The 19,471-nt window shown below is 43.4% G+C and overlaps 1 protein-coding gene across 3 annotated transcripts; it reads left to right on the top strand.

Moving 5' to 3' along the window:
- The first annotated feature begins 4,183 nt into the window (after positions 1–4,183).
- FUT10 (fucosyltransferase 10) lies at positions 4,184–15,981 on the top strand. Of its 3 annotated transcripts, none has more exons than XM_002189896.7 (5): positions 4,184–4,452; positions 6,337–6,539; positions 7,218–7,503; positions 12,899–13,734; positions 14,899–15,981. In XM_002189896.7, the coding sequence occupies exons 2-5, from the start codon at positions 6,459–6,461 to the stop codon at positions 15,121–15,123; spliced, it is 1,428 nt and encodes a 475-aa protein (XP_002189932.5). In that variant the 5' UTR covers positions 4,184–4,452; positions 6,337–6,458; the 3' UTR covers positions 15,124–15,981. The 3 variants fall into 3 exon arrangements, with proteins under 3 accessions (XP_002189932.5, XP_072778238.1, XP_030113806.4); XM_072922137.1 differs by having other exon boundaries at positions 4,187–4,427; XM_030257946.4 differs by having other exon boundaries at positions 4,187–4,452; positions 6,334–6,539.
- Positions 15,982–19,471: the final 3,490 nt, after the last annotated feature.

Genomic DNA, 19,471 nt, shown 5'->3' with positions numbered 1-19,471 from the left:
GGGGGGCGGAGCGGCGGAGCGGCTCGACAGCGCCGCCCCCGGCGCGGAGGACCGGGAAGGCGCGGGCCTCCCCCTGCCCGCCGAGTTTCCTCAGGGAGCGCTCACAGCGCCCGCCGCCATCTTGGCGCCCGTGCTGACAGCGTAGGGCGGAGTGTGAAAAGCGCCAATCACTCGGTTATTAAAAATTTTAAACGTTTAATAATAACAAAATGGTTATTAAAAATAGTAATACAATTAGAGTAATAAAATTTAGAGTTAGGGCAATTGCAAGACAATAAAAAGCAAAGAATTACGGACGTCCAGATGCTCTCGGACACTAAGCCTCAAGCTACGTCAGCAAAGGTTTATGTTGGATATTAGGAAAAAATTTTTCACTGAAAGAATAATAAAGCACTGGAATGTCTTCCTAGGGAGGTGGTGAATCACCATCTCTGGATGTGTTTAAAAAAGACTGGACGTGGCACTTGGTGCTATAGTCTAGTTGAGGTGTTAGAGCATAGGTTGGACTTGATCTTAGAGGTCTCTTCCAACCTCATTATTCTGTGATTCTGTGATTCCGTGAAAATCATGCCTTGTGAGCAAAGGAATCACCCCTAAAACAATATGCTATTGCATATTCAAATATCCTTCATAGTTATGCATATATCCTATTTAAAACAAGAAACTCTGTCTGTAGTATGTCAATCCCCATGGTGTCTTCAAGTCCAAGCAAGGCCTGAAGAAATTAGCTTCTTCTGATAAGAAAATCCTAAATTCCTCTTCTCTGGAAGATTTAGGTGTTCCTCGAAGCGAGCATCTCGTTCCTTAAAAACAACCCCTTCACATACATATTTTCTATTTCAACTACTAAAGCTTCATTTTAACTACAAAACTACATTTACCATACTATTAGAATGTAAATACAGCATATATAGTAACTATTTGGGCAGAGCCATATAATACAGATTTTCCACACAGAGGAATTTGGCCGCTGCAAAAAGGTGAAACTGGAGAAGGTTTTGAAAGGTTTTGAGTGGGAGAAATTGGAGAAGGCAGCAGAGCCAGCAGGAACTGGGGGTGTTTAGCCTGGAGAAAAGGAGGCTTAGGGGTGACCTTATCACTCTTCAACTACCTGGAAAGAAGCTGTAGCCAGGTGGGAATTGGCCTCTTCTCCCAGGCAACAGTGACAGGACACAGTCTCAAACTGCACCAGGAGAGGTTCAGGGTGGACGTCAGGTGTAATTCCTTCTCAGAAAATGTGATTAGACATTGAAATAGACTACCCAGGGCAGACTGGGCCGTGTTCTAGCTGACAAGATGGATCATCTCAGATGCCTTTTCCAACTTAAATGATTCTGTGATCCCCTGATGTGCTGTTGGTCAGCAGGAAAAAGTAGCTAAGGACAGTCATTAGAGAGAGCAGCTGATACAGTGTAGGGATTTGTAATCTGGGGCATTTTGAGATGCATTAGCATGGAGAGAATTAAAGAAAGGGGAAGATGGGCAGTAGCAAGGGCTGTGCATACATCTGCACCTGTGCTGTATTCTCAGGGAAGTGGGAGATCATTCCATATGTGATGGAAATGGTTAAAGTCTTTAATTTTGAGCTGCTCATGTTGAAAGGGCTGTTGTGTGTTTCATGTGTTTTACACTGATTTTATTGGAAGAAGAAAAGTGCCACAGTGACAGTGAGGGAGTATAAATGCAGAGCTGCAAATTGAGACACAAGATCCAGGACAAGGAAGAATCAGGCCCACAGGTGGTTCTTGTGTCAATGAGCTTTGTCTTCTTTGGGAACAAGAACTCTGTGCTTTCCTTGTCTCCCTGCCTTTTCTTCTGCCCTATTTTATTCTGAGGACTTCATTTGTTCCTGCCAGAATGTTCGTACAATGACTCTTTGGAGTGCATAGTGTGGTTGCTGCTTCTGGGTGTTGCAGTAATATAGACTATACTAATGTAATGGAGGATAAAAAAACAGGGAAATCTACTGAAAATCTACTTTGAATAACAGGATTGTGAATACAACAGAAAGAGAATGGGCATATCTAGAGACAGAAAAGATACACAGCATGACCTAAGAGAAAGAAAAATGTTCTAAAGTGCAGAATAATAAAAAAAGAGGGGAAGAACAAAAAGACAGGCATAAAAAACCCCAAAGTGTATTAAAAACAGATCAGTGGACATGTGTACATCTGCATGAGAGAAACCTCAAATGCAGTAAATCCTGTTTGTAAGAGATGAAGCAGAAAGAAAAGCTGTTGTTCCTGACCCATGGAAAGACAAGCTGCATTGCAAGTTTGCTAGATACCAACAGCTTTCCATGAACAGGGGACACCACGAAATGCAGATCTTTAAGAAATCTGGTTTATTAGCTCTGCTATTTGAGCAACAGTTGTGGCCAGAATTCCTATGGGATGATTTGGCCCTGCCATTGCTTATGCTGATATCATCTTTACCAGCTATTTAATATGGATTACAGACAAACCAGATCCTGCAATAAGAGCTTATTTCCTCAGAGTGGCATAACAGGACAAGAAACAAAAGTGAGTCTCTCTGATGCCAGCCACTGGATTGAGCTGGTCCAAGAACAGCTTGTGTATGGCATGGGACAGACAGCAGATCATACAGCTATCCCTCTGGACTGCCCTCAGGACTCACTTCTGTATTTTCAGTCTCAAAGCGTGGGTTATGGTATCTGTGGACTGCTTCAAAAGGTTTGAGGGACAGTAACTGAGAAAAGTCAAGCCTGTTGAAGGAAGCTGAAGCATTTTAGAATTAAGTTTTGTCCTCGTGAGAGCACTTTAAGAGTCTGCCAGCTGTGAAAGCCAGGAATATAACTAAGTTTAAAATTACAGATTAGATCAAAATGCACTGGGATCACAGAAAGTCCTTCTATAAAACATACTAGGTCTCCGATCCATTTCCAACCACTCAATTTAATTTACTGAACTACATACTCATTGTGCCATGCTAACCTCAGTCCTCACAGACTCTAGGTACTCCTAATAAGGTCTGCAAAAGCAGGGTTCTGATTTCACGTGAATCTGCTTTGCAAAATAATACTTGGAGATTCTTGCTGCATCCCTCACGACTAGAAGTGAGTACAGGTCCTTCATGTTCCAGGTCGAAGTAAGCACTTCAAGATAATATTCAGCTTCAAAGATAGTATTAAAACCTAGCCTGAAAGCTTCTACTTAAAAATATTACTCCAACAGCTAAAACTTTTGGGAGGAAGCAACAAATGGGACAAGAGCTGGGATTAATCACTAAACAAATACTGGAGTATAAATAAATCTGTATGTCCCAGCATTGTAGTGTCTGTTGCTAGTTTTCATCTTAGGAGGAGACTGGTAGTTCAGAGAGAAAATCGGACCTCTCTGGTGCAGTAACAGCTGTGTGTTGCTCCAAAGGGGCTATTGGCAAAAATAGCTTAGTGGAAAGGAAGCAGAGCCAGTGTGGCAAGGGTCATGGACACTGCTGCAGAGGGCTGGATTTAGGTGCTGGGTGTCCTTCTGATCCTCTCAGGAAGGCTTGCTGTCATTACACACTCAGAATACGGACAGGAGCTGTGTGCATAACATTTCTACAGTTTTTATTAGTCATGCATTTCAGTTGAGGCGCAGGTGTCCTCTCTGCCTGCTCTGGAATTCTTCTTCCCTCCAATCTCTCAGGTAATCAGCCCCTTGCAACCACCCCTGCCTGCCCTGTCTTCATTAGAAACAGCAGATACTTCACTTTCAAGTCTTTCTGTATAAATACAAGTACCTATGGAGAAGCGTAAAGGTATCAGGTATTTTTGTGTTAATACAAATGTGTATGTACGCGATACACTAATTCCATATCCAAGAATGGGTGGTTCCCAAGTCTGTATGTGGAGGATGAGTACGGAGCTGACCCTGCAGAACCAGGCTTTTGGAGTCAGCATTTACAAAGAGTTAAGAGGCGCACAAAGTGTTTCCCAGGCTCAGGGAGCCCCGGGCGGGCACACAGGTCGGTACACAAGACCGGGCAGGGATGCTGCCGTGATCCATTTCTCTTTCTGCCTGTCCGCTGGCCTCACTCAGTGTAAACTCTCCGTCAGGACAGCACCAGCACTGCTGTAAAAAAACCCCACAAAACCGTTGCTGCGTTGTTATGCAAACAGCTATAGGAATCAGTGTCGGGGCGGATTTATTTTGGGAATTAGGTGAGGGCTTGCAGGGAGGGTTTGCAGAGGAGCAGCCGGGTGAGGGGGAAGCGATGGCGCCCTGACGGCGATGGCTCCTCCGCGCTGCCCGTGCAGGCCCCGGGCAGAGCCGACCCCTTCCCCGCCCCCGCGGCTGGGCGGAGGGAGGCGCGCACCGCACCGCCCCCGCCGCCCCGCAACTGGGTGCACTCGCTGAAAGTTAAAAAAAACCCAGCAAAACACCCCAAACCCCCTCAGACCCGGCCAGAGCGGGACGGCGGAGGTGAGGCGGGAGCGAGTTTCTCGGGGTGAGTACGCCTGGCCAGAAGATGCCTGACCCACGGCGGGAGCAGGGCCGCGGCTGCGGGATGCGCAGAGCTCCGGGAAGGGAAGGGGCAGCGTTTCAGGGAGCCGGAAAAACCCTGGCTGGGATGCTGAGCCCATAGAATTGCGGCAACACGGAGCTGGAAGGAGAGGCGGCGGGGAGAGCTGGCAGGAAGTTTGGAAGGATTTGCAGGGAGCTGCTGCTCCCGCAGGGCAGCCTGGGGTGGTGATTTATCCTCCTTCCCTCAAGTGCTCAGGACCTCTGCTCAGACTGACAGAGGTGGGAAAGCTTTGCTGGGACGGGACAGAGCCTTGCCTGGCCCAGCCCGAGTACGCACCGCAGTGCTGGGCAGAAGTACTGCATCTTGGGCACCGCAGATGCAAAAATGAAGCCATGGCTCAGTGATGCCTTGGGTTAATAGGTGGTGTACACCCATGCTGTGGTCAGTTCCCCCTCTAGAACCTGAAAATGTGACAATTACTACAAGAGTAGTCTCTTTTACCAGGGCAGGGGTTAGGGTGGTATTCAGTGGATCATCAGAATCTTGCTTTTTGCCATGCACTGGCCTGGTAAGATATATAGTGTTAAAAGTACTGTCCAGCTCCAGGTGTGCCAACACAGCAGTGGGCAGAATTCATCCCCTTCGCCTCATGGTGCCCCTTTTTGGCTGTACTGCAGGAGGCACAGAAGGTGCAGAGGCTTTATAGAAAATCCTGCCTGATCTGAGAAGCGCTTAACTGGCAGCCATGCACTTTCACACCCACACAGACCTTCAAAAGCAGCTGGCCTGTGCAGAGCAGAATTGCACAGCAGGGTTTCATGTCAGATTTTGCTAAAGAGGCCTTTCTGGTGTTTGAGGGAAAGGGATGAACTCATGTGTCAGTGAGAGCAGAAAAAGAATATTTTTTTTCCTTTAGCTGTCAGCACCACCGTGATGGTACTACAGCAGGCAGTAGGTTTGGGACCCATCCCTCTTCGTGAGGGCTTTAGAACTTTGTGATTGAGATTAAGATGGGGGCAAAGCTGGCAGGGAAAACAGCATAAATTTCATAACTCTGAGTTTTCAGAACACTCACATTTTCAAACTTTACATCTCTGTGTGGAGTGCTACAGTCCTATCTTTCTACCGTCCTTTATTTTTATTTCTCAAGACCTGGCTGGACTTGTACAACTTCTGTTGCCAGGAGTTGGGATTTTTGTACAGAAACATCCATCATGTGAGAAAACAGTAGGGTTCTCTGAAAGCTAAAACAAAGCATGGGGAAGGGAAAATTATTTGAAGAGAGGCAGACTAACACAAGTGCAGATTACTCAGAAAGGGGAACTTGTTAAATTTAACTGGGTTTAGGTGTGGACAGAGTTGTGTGTATATTGTGTGGTTATTTTCTCTATGCATTGGATGTCAAGCATATTTCATGAGCTCTTTATGTTTGTGAAGAGAAGTCCCAGAAGACTGAAATATAGTAAAGTCCAAGGGCAGGTAGTTGTGTGGCTTTTCCAGGAACATTTTCAGAGATTACCCAGTGAAGGAAAATCTTTCATTGCTTCTTTGTTTGTGAGTCTGCTGAAAAGCAGCACAGCTTGACATCGAAAAACTCATGAAAGCAGTGGCCCTCACCCTGTACTGAGCCAGTGCCATCAGCATTCCTTACACTGACTAAAAGGATGAGAGGATGTCCAGGATGACTGCAGGGAGAGTAGGTGCTTGGGGCTTTGTGAGCAAGAGTGTTGTCTTGTGCAGGCTGCTGTCTGGATACCTGGCTGAAAATGTGGCTCTGGCACCTACAGAAGTCTATGGGTGGACATGGAACTAACCACCGAGCTTTGAAGGAGCTGTCTGTGTTGATGCTCTACTCTTTTTCAGCAGCAGTCACCATGAAGAGCAATAAGGATAAAGTGGGAAAACCCAGCAGCAAAGAGTGAAGACTTTGGATGAGCAACCTTCCTAATGCCTAGATGTAACTGCTCTGGCAGGCCTGGTTGTGCAGCATGATTAGGATGAGGAGGAAGATACTTTGGGCATCTTGCTTCTGCTTTGCAGCTGCCTTTTTCCTTGTGCTGACACTCCAGGTACAGGGGCAAGGGGGTGGGGTATGCATGAGATTGCTGTCAAAGCAGGACACAATTCTGTCAGATGAGAGAGGCGACAGACATTTTCCATACTAGTCTGTGCTTCACCAGGAGTTACTCTGTTAGCAGCATTGGCATCATGGTGATAGCTGACTCTGACATAACCCAGAAAATACCTTTCTTGTGTATATTCTTACCTCCTGGAGGAGTTTCTCAGCAATGTTGCCACACTGTGTGCCATGTTGTGCCTCTATCCAGCATTGCCTCCTCTTTTCACATGTTTGAACTCGTTAGGCTGGGGAGAAGGCTGGACCCATAGAAAACTTAATGGGTTTTTTAACAGCTAATTTTCAGAATAAATCTGGCTACTGAAGGGCTGTTTTCTGCCCTATGCATTTTCCAGGGAGAAAGCAGAAGTTGTGTTGTTAAGTCACATGTGATGTGGCCGTATCTCACTACAGAAATATATTTCCTGCCTTCTCCTTACGATTTCAAATTAAAGCTTTTGCTGTTCTGATATCAGATGACCTGATGTCTGCAGTCAGTGAAAGCATCCAATTTGATTGACAGAAACTTAACATACTGACTTAGTGCTTGATACTTAAATTCTGGTTTGCAAGCAGATGTCCTGGCTAATGACAGTGATGTGTTGTGATGTGTATGTTTATTTCCCTGAAGGTTATCACCGAACTGGGCAATTCAGAGAATAAGGTATCAGTAATCTCCAGTTTACACAGCAGCCCATTGAAGCCTGGGGAGAGACATTCTTTTCAGTTTAAGAAGCAAGAACTTCACAGCAGCTTTAAGACAGAGTCTGATGTAAATCGTTATCCTGTCCTGCTCTGGTGGTCTCCCCTGACTGGAGAGACAGGGAGATTCAGTCAGTGTGGAGAGGATGTTTGCTTCTTTACTATAAACAAGACCTACCAGCACAATCAGATGACAAGAGCATTTCTGTTCTATGGTAAGAATCCATTTGTTTTTAAAGAAGTCACTTTTCCTCCTGCTTAGTTCTTTCCCCATAGAGATTAAATATTCTATGTGGCAATGATTTAGAACAGGAAATTTTTACAGCTCATTGGATTAAACTTTGCCTGGTGCTGAATACCATTATGAGTGCTCACTCAAAGTACTCCAAAAAGTGACCATGTACATCTGTGATATGACTGATGCCTTGTCTCATACTGCTTTCTAATCACATGTACTCCCTGTTCATGGAAGAAAAGACAATTTCATGTCATTGCCAAGGCATTTAAAGACAGTCTGAGATCAAGCCAACTTTTTCCAGTCTTCTGGCTTGTCACCCCTAGCAGAGGTTCTGCAAGGCTTTTGTTGGACTTGTGCAAGTCTTTTGTCTAAAAATAATGCACTCTTTGGTAACAGTGCAACTCCCCTGCCTCACGTGCCAAGAAATTGCTAGCAGACTCTAAATGGAATGTAGTGAAAGAAACCTATTGATTCCATACAGGGAGCAGCAGCTAGTGCAACCTTCTGAGCTGTTCTGGCTCTGCCAGGGACTTCCCATTATGTACACTGTAAAGTGAGTCTACAGAGCATGAAAAATGCATCATTTAAAAGTAGACCTTACTTCATAAACTTTGTTCTTTCCCGCCCATACAGTTGTTTTTGAAAGAAAACCTGAGTTTTAGGTAGAAAAATAAATTAAATTGCTTTTCTCTGGCTGGTATGTTCAGATATTTTGTCTGGAAATAAAACAAAATGAATCAGAATACTGAATCTCATTTGCTCAATCTGAATACAGGTGAACTGGAAATACAGGAAAGAAGGGCCAAAGCTTGGTAGTTAGCAGTGAAACAAAAACTTCTCATCACTGATTTTTTTAGATCTCCAAGTAGGTCAGCTTTGTCAAATAATATGGTGATTAACCATGAAAGCACAGCAATAACAGCAAAGGAAGAGAAGCTGACCCAATTAAAGACAAAGAAAGCTGAATTGCATCACAGGAAAGCTGTAAAGTCTGATTTTGGTCTCTGGTAGTAGTTTCATTTGTCTTTTTCAGTATTAGAGGGACTGTTATTCTTCATTTTTAGCAGACTTCTGGACACAGGTTACTCTCACATTTCTAAGAGACAATTTATACTGGGCATAAGACTCTCTGTAGCTTTTTGTTTCCTTTTTTTTTTTTTTCTTTTTACAGTGATGCTGGCTACAAACTTTGTAAAGATAGGTGTCAAAATATGCAAAATGGTTACTTATTTTTAAACCACAGTAAATGATCTCACAATGCCAGAACGGAGAGTTTTTCTCTGTCTCTCTTCCTCTCCTTCACTGCCCCCTGCCATGATGCATTGAGCTGTGAAAAAGGTATATTTTACTTTTACAGATTTTCCCTCTAAAGAGCCTGCTGAGTGAAAACTTGAATATCTGAATTTCCATGCTAAGGCTGGATCAGAGCACATTTTCACTTTCCAAGGAAAATGCAATCATTTCCCAAGTACTTGGTCAGTAAGCCAGTCAAGAGAAGAATGATCCAAAGATTAAGAAAAGTACTGTGCAAAAATACAAGGTGTAGATGTTTCCCAGCACAACTGCTTTGTTAGGATCACCAGCTTTCCTGCAGCTTGTCCCAGCTCACTGTCCTGGCCTGGGGAGCCCCTCAGTGTAGGCGATAACTTTGTCAAGTGTCACTGTCTTTTGTTTTAAAATGAAATGAGGCATCCCCTTGCTAGACTTAATTTCTGCTTTAGGAAGAGATTCCCAACTCCTCCTTTTCAGTGTCACATAATTCACAGAGTGTAGTAATTATCATGAGCTGCCAATGCGCCTGAATCAGCATGAGCTGGATCTGTCAGAGCCTCAGGGGTGTTGTTCCTATGAGAGAAGGGTGTCCCGCTGTTCTGTACTGGAGTCCTTGGAGTATGACTTCTGAATGAAAGATGTCTTCTAAAATGCATAACTGAGTCCTTGGAATATGACTTACGAGTGAAAGATGTCTTCTGAAATGCACAGCTTCTCCTAGCATTATATATCTTTCTCTTCTGCATATCTAAGATTTCCAAATTAGTAGTTAGGAATTGAAATTGCTCATAATTCTAGTCTCGTGGTGCTTTTTAAAATTCCATCATATGCTTCCTTATTTCCTTCATCTCATGGGATAGGGGGCATTCTGGTGTTATCTTCCCTTTGATCCTTTTTGTCTTCTTGCTGGACTGAGATTGATTAAGCATTGTATTAAATTCAGTCGTTCTGATGTGCTCTGATCTGTACTGTGTCCAGTTTTGGGCCCCTTATTTCAAGAAAGACATTGAGGTGCTGGAGCATGCCCCAGAGAAGTACATCAGAGCTGGGAAAGGGTCTGGAGAGGAAGTCCAATGAAGATGGCTGAGGGACCTGGGGTTGTTCAGCCTGGAGAAAAGGAGACACCAGGGTGAGCTTATCACTCTCTACAACTGCCTGACAAGAGGCTGTAGCCCAGGTGAGGGTTGGCCTCTTCTCCCAGGCAACAGTGACAGCACGAGAGGACATGGCCTCAAGCTGAACCAAGGGAATGCTCAGGTTGGGCATCAGGAGAAATTTTTTCATGGAAAGTGTTGATAAACAGTGGAATGGATTGCCCAGAGTGATAGTGGAGTCAGCATCCCTGGGGTTGTTCAAGAAACAGCTGGTCATGGCATTAAGTACCATGATCTAGTTGACAATATGGTGATTGGTCAAAGGTTGGACTTGATAATCTTGGAGGCCTTTTCCAATCTAAATGATTCTGAGATTCTGTGATTTTACAGTGCATTTTTGAGTTTCTCTTTGCTTGACTTAACTGCCTCCTAGTTTGATAAATTCATGTGTTGCCTTTTTGTCTTTCTCCCATTCTTGCCTATGTTTCCACTCCCTTTTCCCTGCATTACTACCTGAAAGAGGGAGCAGCCTTGTGAGAGACCGAGCTGCAGTGCTGTGATTTCAATCCACAGCATTTAATTTTTGTAGGTATGCACTGTTACTTCTCTTGGCATGACCTAGAACAAAGTGTTTTCAAAGCCAGACAGACTTTATGAATTTCTCCATGAGAATTTGATTAACTTTCAGTTTTCATCACTTCTTCTGTTACAAAATAACACATCAAAAACAAGATAACATGAAAACCAGAAGAAGCAAATAGCATTTTTCATTGAGTGGCATGGCCTTTCATCCTTTTAGTACTGAGGACTTAGGACCTGAGTAGAAGACAAGATCGATGTTTAGTGGCCTTAAAAAACCCCACCTGGTGCTCCTGAAGGATCTTGCTCTATAGATTTTTATATTACTCCAGCTAACTTCTATCTCTGCTGCAGTAATGAAGTCTCATATTAGTTTTATAAGGTAGTCCTTGGAGCCATTTTGGCAGGCTCATACGGCTGCAAGGACCACTGGGCATTTTTTAAAATCTTTATATCTGAGTTTTTAGATCAGTACTCTGCATTAGACTCCTGCTAGCACCCCCTTCTTTTTGCCATCAGTGGTTTGAGGCTGGGGGAGAATGGAGAGTGAAAAGTTACAAGTGTGAGTGAGACAGTGTTATGACCCACCTCTGAAGGATCTTAACTGAAGTTCCTGTTACTAGATCCCTTGGGTGAATTAAAGTGAAACAACTCTGAATGACTGGTGTGTATGTATCAGCCAGGTTTATTTCAAAACAATTTAATTTAATTTAAAACAGTGCAAAGGAGGTATGTGGCTCTTCTGAATCTTTCCTATAAAAGTATAAAAATCTCATGAAGAAAATATGTACGGAAAACAAAGAGAAAAAGAGGAGGAAGGGATAAAAGAGAGGAGGTAGATAGTGAAGAGGAAAAAGACTGCCCCTGATGAATCCAGTGATGATTCTTGATCATTGCAATTTTGATGTTTATGATAGGAGTGATGGTTGCAGTCTTCATTCATTGAGGGTAGGGGCCTGCAAAACAAGGAGTGTGCTGGGTTACATACATTTAAATTGGCATGAAAACACCTAGTCCCTTCCCATGGGAATTTTTTGTGTCTGATGCAACAGTACAAGGGATGTGCAGTCTTCTGATGGAGAGTTTCTGAAAAGAGTTGGGGTGCTTTGTGGCTGTTTGTGGTCTTTAGCCCCCTGTAGAGATATGGCCACTGTTTGATCCTGCTTCTTGTGACTGTGCATCTCTGGCTTATGGTGAAAGAGAGAAGCTGGCATGGAGAAAGCATTGTCTTGCCTCCACAGAATCTGCTGCTTGCTGGCCATTCTCCTTAGCTGGATTGAACACAACTTGTTTAACACCTTATATTCCCAATTGTCCTAGCTGCAATCATCCATGGAGTTTATTACACAAAGGTTACGTTGTCACGGAAGTTTATCTGAAGATAGAATTTGTGATATTTTCTAAACCAGCTCTTCAGTGTTAGTTTTGGTTTTTGAACCTTTCGTGCTTGCCAATATTAGCTAAAAGTTTTGTATGTTCAGTGCCTTTACTTAAATAGAAAACAGATACAGTTTTAGGACAGTGAGGAAGTACCTTGACAGAAATGGGGCAAGTTTGCATTTAATCTGCAGTAAGGCTGGTTGTAAGAGTGTAGTGCAGAAGTAGTGAAGGGAGGCCAAGTGTTGCATTAATGAGCTGGTACTTTCAACTTAGTTTTGTACAGACCAGCCTTTGAGAAAAGTCACCTAGGTTTGTCCTAAGGCTTTGACCACAGTTTTCCCAATTTCTGCAGTTGACTGGGTTTAGAGTTTAGACATTATTCTTCTTCTAATATTGGCATTACTTTGAGGAGCTGTCTTCTGCCAGAAGCTACTTCTTCATGTATCTGGTAGGCAGCTGTGATACATCACCTCATAATTTTCTCTTTGAAAAGTTAATAGTTTGGCTTTCTAAATCTCTACTGTACAATGTTTTTTCAAAACTTAAGTAATTATTTTTTTCTCCTTAATCCTGTCTAGGATTTCAGCATCCATTTAGTTTAGTTTCAGCATCCATTTATTACTAGAACCAAACTGAGTTCTGCAGTAACCATTTTCCTCACATCATAGAGGAAATACCATCTGTTCTCCTATTTAGAGTACTAGGGGATTATGAAACATCTTACTAGTCTCATTTCAGTGCATTAAAATATGGAATTCCTAGTGATCCTTTGAAATGAGAGGCCTTTCAACTAATATGACATTAAAGGAGACCACTTCTAATATTAACTATCCCACTTCTCTAGATTCTTCTTCTGTGAAATTCAGTTTTATCTGTCATTATGCTCTTGTGCCTTTGCAAATATTGCATTCTTTGAAATAACTGCCTTATAGTGTCAGAAATGTGATGGTTGTAGCGCTGATACTAAATTAAAACTAGACTTCTCTGTCATTGTAGTTAGTGTCACATGACAAATAAGAGCAGGATGAGCTGTTTGCTTTTGTCTAGGTACTGACTTCAGTATAGACAGTTTACCTCTCCCTCGTAAAGAATATCACGACTGGGCCCTTTTCCATGAAGAGTCACCGAAAAACAACTACAAACTCTTCCACAAAGCAACCATCACCTTATTCAACCACACTGCCACATTTAGCCGCCACTCTCACCTGCCACTGACCACTCAGTATCTTGAGGGTATAGAGGTCCTGAAGTCATTGAGGTTCATGATCCCACTGCAGATGAAAAACAGCCTGAGGAAAAGGCTTGCACCGCTTGTGTACGTGCAGTCTGACTGCAACCCCCCTTCGGACCGGGACAGCTACGTGCGTGAGCTGATGTGCCACATTGAAGTGGACTCTTATGGGGAATGCTTGCATAACAAAGACCTTCCTCAGCATCTCAGAAATCCAGCTGCCATGGATGATGGAAACTTTTTAAAAATACTGGCACAGTACAAGTTCGTTCTTGCTTTTGAAAATGCTATCTGTGAAGATTACATCACTGAAAAGCTCTGGCGGCCGCTGAAGTTGGGAGTGGTGCCGGTGTACTTTGGGTCTCCCAGCATTGTAGACTGGCTTCCTAGTAACAAGAGTGCAATCCTGGTGTCCAGTTTTTCACACCCTCGGGATCTGGCCCACTATATCAAAACACTGGATAGAGATGATGAAGAATATGAGTCCTATCTACAATGGAAACTGAAAGGGGACATTTCCAACCCAAGACTGCTGAGAGCAATGAAGGAACGCAAGTGGGGAGTGCAAGATATCACCCAGGACAATTACATTGACACCTTTGAGTGCATGGTTTGTAACAGAGTGTGGGAAAACATCAGGCGTAAAGAAAAGGTATGTGTGAATTTTTGTTTGTGTCTCAGAGAGGCTTTAAAATGGCACGAGGGTCAGGTTTGTCCCAGGTTTCTGGCTAGCTTACGGCCATGGTATTCCATTGGCGTTGGGTTGTGCATTCTCGTGTAAATAGGTGTTGAGAATGTGTGTTCCTCATAGTGCTGGAGTGCAGTGAGCCCGTGACATTGATCACTGAGCTGGTGGTCATTTTCAGCTAAAGACTTGAGTTGTTCAGGGAGGAGATTTTCTTCATGTTGCAGAAAGTAGCCAAAAATGTTGACATTCTTCAAATGACGTGGAACATCTGGAAGGAGGTTGCCTAGAAAGGTTGTGGGATCTCTGTCCTTGCAGGTGTTTTAAGACTAAACTCAGTTTTGCCCTAGGCAATGATATATGATTACACCTGTTTGGAAGAGGGAGCTGAACTAGAGAGCCCTGTCTTCTGATCTGTCTTAAGCACTCTAAGACTGTTGGGTTCTATATATATGTGGATACATTTACATGCCACAAACAATTTCTAAGCCAGGTCGTGTGTTTGTGAGGAGCTGTATTCCAGCTGGTCCCCATCTGAGCAATGCAGTAAATGGTCAGCCGGTAGAAGGGAGATGGAGAAAACTTTTGAAGTTATTAAGGTGATATGAAGTGATGAGAATTACAAACTGGCAAGCATTACACTTAACTAGACTTTGCTCTTTGAGACCAGTGCAAATCTGGACATATATTCTCTCTTTGAGTTAGGAATGCAGCCATGGAAAGGTAGAGAATATTTAGATACAGATATTCCTTCCCTGTGCTTTTGTGGCTCTCTAGTCAATAAAATTATGAAGACCAGTTTACTCTCCTGGCCGTGTTCATGGCTTGTTTTTTTCCATTAGAAAAATAATCTCAGTAAGTGTGTGCATATTTAAGATGAAAACAAAATATAACGATGAAAATATAACTCCTTGTCTTATAATTTCATTTTGTGTGGGCTGGTGCTGCTCATTTGCAGCCAAACCTTATCTGAGACACTTAGGAGTGGCCTTCCACAGGGACACAGGTAGAGCCTGCAGTGGGAAGAAAAGTGTAACTGACGTGATTTGACAGTTTACCAATGGCACAGCACCTTTCTTCTCTGTTTGCCTGGGTCCCTGAATAACCCCTTTTATTTGTTTTCATTGCCAGGGATGGCTGCCCCAGCGGTGGGAGGCTCAGGTTAATCATCTCAGCTGCCCAAAACCAGAGGCATTCTGGTTCTCATCATCAAACCCTGGCTGGATTTCTCTCCAAAAGATGTGGATACCAAGCTTCGAGCAATCCAAGAAAGAAGCCTGGGCACTGAGGCACCTGGTGGAAAGGAACAAGAATTTTACAGCTGAAGAATTCTGGATGCTTGTATTCAAAGAATAAACACAATGGACCTGTAAAACAGAGTGAGCTCCTCAGAGGAGTTCTGTGGAATTTTCTTTTGCAGGTGACCTTATCATTTTGGATTAGTAGCCATGGGAAGATCCATGAGACTGAATTTAGTATGGTCAGTGCTCAAGGGGCACTGAGAAATGCTAAACAGTTAAATCATTCTGCCAGGTAATATATGCACATATATATGCATATATTTATATTTATAACGATTCATATTAATTGTCATTTGTTCAAATGTTTGAACATTAAGGTCCTGATTGTCAGGATTCTCAAAGCCCAGATTTAAGTACACAGCTAATTACCCTGAAGCAGATGGCCTTCCCTCCATCTTCAGATACATACCTGCTTAGTCTCAAGTCCCCTTTTTCCACAATCCAGGACCCTCCTTTGCTCTGTTGATAGCCACAAGGTGCAGAGCAGCTGACACCACTGCACAGGTACAGCTTCTATGATGCTTTGGTGGTAGACTAAAAACTTGGGACTGTGTCCCTGGCTAGCTGTTTATTATCAAATTTCCTGGCATCAGCAGATTTAAGCAGGGACTTGGCGGGTTTTGTGTCCTGACACTGAGTGCCAGTGTAACGTACATTAGTGGTTGGCACGAGGAAGCACCATCTGTTAGTGTCCGGGGACAGATTGAATGAAAACATGCTGGCTCACATTTACCCACCATCTTTTGCTAAAAATAAGCAGAGCAATGAGTATCTCTACTCCCCAGAAATAGGGTTGGCTTCGATCTGACTTATCTTCTTGCCTTTCTGATGATGTATTTGTATTCTGATTGTAGGATTTGTATCATGTATAAGCATGAAATTATATGATTAAAAGGGCAGAGATAATACAGAGTCCATTGGTACTGAAGTCTTCAGTAGGCCCAAGGAGAAATAGCAGCCTTCCTCTTTTAACACACAAAGCCTCAAATTACTTAATCTGACAAAATATAAAATTTGGTGATTTTAGTCATCACTTGCCAGAAGACACACCTTTGCCTGGTATTTAGACTTGCAGCTTTCTTCCCAAGTTCTTTCAACCTCAGTCTGGAGGAGTCAACTTTTACAGGATCTGCAGAATGGCAGTAACTGCGTGGAGCCATTCAGATGAGTGACACTCATTCATACACATGCCCATGTATGATGACACAGGCAAATGGAATTACTAATCCAGGGTTCTTCACATTGCTGGAAAGGCAGATTTTAAAATTTCTGTCAAACACACTTCTGTTTTATGAAGGGGTAGCCAAATAGTGGCAATGGAGAAGGATGTGAATAGCATTTACACCAAGAAATTTGGCTGTGAAATTTACTTACTTTGGGAAGGTTTCCTCACTAGAAATTTCCTCAGTGAATGGCTGGTGAATTTTAAAATCTGTTGAAGGAAAGATAAACTTTTGTGTCTGTGAACAACAAAGTATTGGTCATTAGTATCAGTTATTGTTTCTATGAGAATGTGTTTAGTTTTGATTAGGCAAAATATTCCCACTGAAATTTCTCACCACGAGTATTTTGCTAGTGTGACACACAGCATCTGTTGGGCATATCTTAAACACTTTCCCTAGTGTCTGCAGTGCAAATGCTGACTAGGCTCCACAAATGAAATTCTTCAGGAAAGTGACATTAACTAAAGTGACTTACAGGGTTCCCTAGATCAGGGCTGAAGGCTGGCCATAAACCCCAAAACATTTGCAAAGGGAACTGCTGAATGCCTATCTATTGCCATGAATGTAAGTTATGTTGTTTAAAGACCTCAGAAGCTGTACAATTGGATGTTTTTTTCCTTTGTTTTTATGGTGGAATCTGTCAGATCCTGACCATCTTGCGCAGTCTGGTAGATAGACATTGCCAAAGATATAAGACATATTTATCTCAATTTTTAGTAGTTTATTATCCTTCATTTTAATTTGATGGAGTGTGAGGGAAAGAAGGATTGTGACCCACATTCTGATATTTCAAGTGGTCAGCAGCCTGTGTTTCAGAAGAGGTAACATGTTCATCCCCTGCTATACACAGCAGAAAGATGAGTCTCCAGAGCAGTTGGCTAGAGGTGTACTGTGGTTTGATTGTCAGTCCTCTCACAGTGCACTGTTTTTGCAGGGTAAACTCTTGGGTCCCACAAGCTAGTTCAGGGCAACTTCCGTTTGGCCTCTTCAGTTTTTAATCAACTTACAGAATCTTTTTTCTTGTGCTGGCTGGAGGGTTTGTGAATGTCACTGTGGGAGATTTATGGCAAGAATTTGTGCACACTTATCAAGTGTAAGAAAGACTGACCATCATGAATTCTATGTTGATCTCTCCCTCTACTGCTCTAAGAAGGAATAAGCAGAATTTTTTATTTAGTAGATTTGCTAGCTTTTCTGTTATGTTTAGGTTTGTAATTCTAGCCAACAGAGGGATGCAGTTTGTTTGACGGACACAGGTGGTACAGTCCTTTCTTTTTTTGTTTACTTTTTGCCCTAGAAAGACAATAGCAGAATAGTTGAGAAAAACTCTTCTTCCAAAAACGAGAGCTGATTCTGTATGAACAGCTGATTCTGTATGAAGTGGATGCTTCCCACCTCTTACACGGTGGTAACAAGATGTGCTCATTTCAGCTGGTGTGGCATATTGACATGACAAAGACAGTTCCTACTGGGTTTGTATTTATTCCACTGAACTCATACCCATCAGCTACCCCTGGAGTCATAAATATTTGTGGCCTCTGAGCCCACAGTGACCTTTGCATTGGAAGTACAAAACTTCAAGACCAGAGTGCCCATTCAGAAGATGCCTGTGTACAACTTGGAGGTGTGTCAGACATCTGCAGCATCTCCCTGGTGGGACTGGGAAAGTCTGGGGAAGGAGGTGACCCTGGATGTCAGCCTTAGATATGGTCCTTCTCTTTTTCCCTGAGGAAAATTAGGATGGGGCACAGACAACTAAGATTCAAGATTGCTTTTAACCTTCCTACTTCTCTCTCTTGTCCTCTCTACATCCAGCCTCTGCCTTTTACCAGCTCCCTCTGGTATACCTGTACCACCTGTCCTTGTGACATCCGGTTGTGTAGGGAAACAAAACACAAGTATTTTCACTGCAAACATTTCTCCACTTTATTTTCACTGTGTTGAAGGCCTGATCCTCAAAATTGTCTTTCTCGGGTTCTGGCTGCCTGTGCTCGAGGCAAGCTCTGGGTTAGTGCAGTGGTATCTGGAGCCAAGCTGCAGGGAAACAGCTAAGGTGAGTGTGAGAAGGAGCTGGGAGAAGCCTCACCTGGGCCCTCCCCTGTCATACCTTTTGAGGTAGCAAGTTCCTGTCTGGGCTGTACTGTGCCGTGCCTGTACCTGTTCCTAATTCTTCTGTCTCAATCTCCATCTCTTTTGTTCCTGCAGACCTGCTTGGCCATAGCTGGGCTGTCACTGCCCCTGCCTTCGACCACACCCCTGCCCTGTGTGTCCATCCCAGTGGAGATACTGCCCATTTGGCTCCACTCCCAGTGGATTTTTTGTGCCCCAGCACAGGGCCCCTTCAGAAGCTACAGCTAGTGGGGAATGTTGCTTGGAGCACCTGGCCCTGCCATCGTGAAGCTTCCTCCAATTTCCTAAGAGTTGCTTCACCTCTTGTTGAGATTGTCTGCAGCAGATACCCCCATGCTACCCCTTGTGTTTGGCGATCCCCTGGCCATTATCCATGAGCCTTTAACAGTGCCCTGTCTCACGACAGAGTGCTGTGAGCTGGGCTGCCGATTGCCTACAGTGCTCTGCCTCCTCCATGCCCTCCTGCAGCACTCCAGTGATGGGGCTCTCTTGCCACATTGCTTTGGTCCCAGGTGTGTACAGAATTGAGGTTTAAAATTTCTTTCCTCTGAACTCTGATCACTTGACCTGCTTTTCCCATATTGGTTCAAATTTGCATATTTGTTAGCTTTTCAAAAATCTCCTTGACATTGACACTAACAAACACTTTGTAAGGGCCTAGTGGAGTGGGGATGTTAACACAGCAGATCATATGAGATTGGTGTGCTTGGAATATGTTAAAGGCACAATGGAGTATTTGCCCTAGAATATGAACAACAAACTGAAGACTGAAGAAGTAATTAAAAACATAAGGAGGACTTCAACTGTGTTCATTTCAGTGCAAGACAAAGCTTGATCCTGTGCTGTGGGTGCAGAACTGTGCATTGTGTTCTTCAGAGGTCAAATCCTAGCTTTCCTCCCTCATGCAGCATTTACAGAGAAACAAAGCCAAATGCTTGCTTATGGTAGACATTAAAGAAAAGCAAAGATCTCGATGCTGGTAGAGCACATTTGCAGAGCACGTGATGCTCTGTTTTGTCAGCAGCACATGAAATACGATGAGGGTGGCTG

The sequence above is a fragment of the Taeniopygia guttata genome, chromosome Z (genome assembly GCF_048771995.1).
Source record: "Taeniopygia guttata chromosome Z, bTaeGut7.mat, whole genome shotgun sequence".
In the NCBI taxonomy this organism is placed as follows: Eukaryota; Metazoa; Chordata; class Aves; order Passeriformes; family Estrildidae; genus Taeniopygia; species Taeniopygia guttata.
The sequence above is the reverse complement of the archived record's forward strand: the minus strand, read 5'-3'. Positions and strand labels throughout refer to the sequence as shown.

Coding starts and splice junctions, on each gene's coding strand:
- FUT10 (XM_002189896.7), top strand. CDS start 6,459: ATGATTAGGATGAGGAGGAAGATACTTTGGGCATCTTGCTTCTGCTTT. Junction 6,540..7,217: donor TCCTTGTGCTGACACTCCAG/GTACAGGGGCAA, acceptor ATTTCCCTGAAG/GTTATCACCGAACTGGGCAA. Junction 7,504..12,898: donor AAGAGCATTTCTGTTCTATG/GTAAGAATCCAT, acceptor GCTTTTGTCTAG/GTACTGACTTCAGTATAGAC.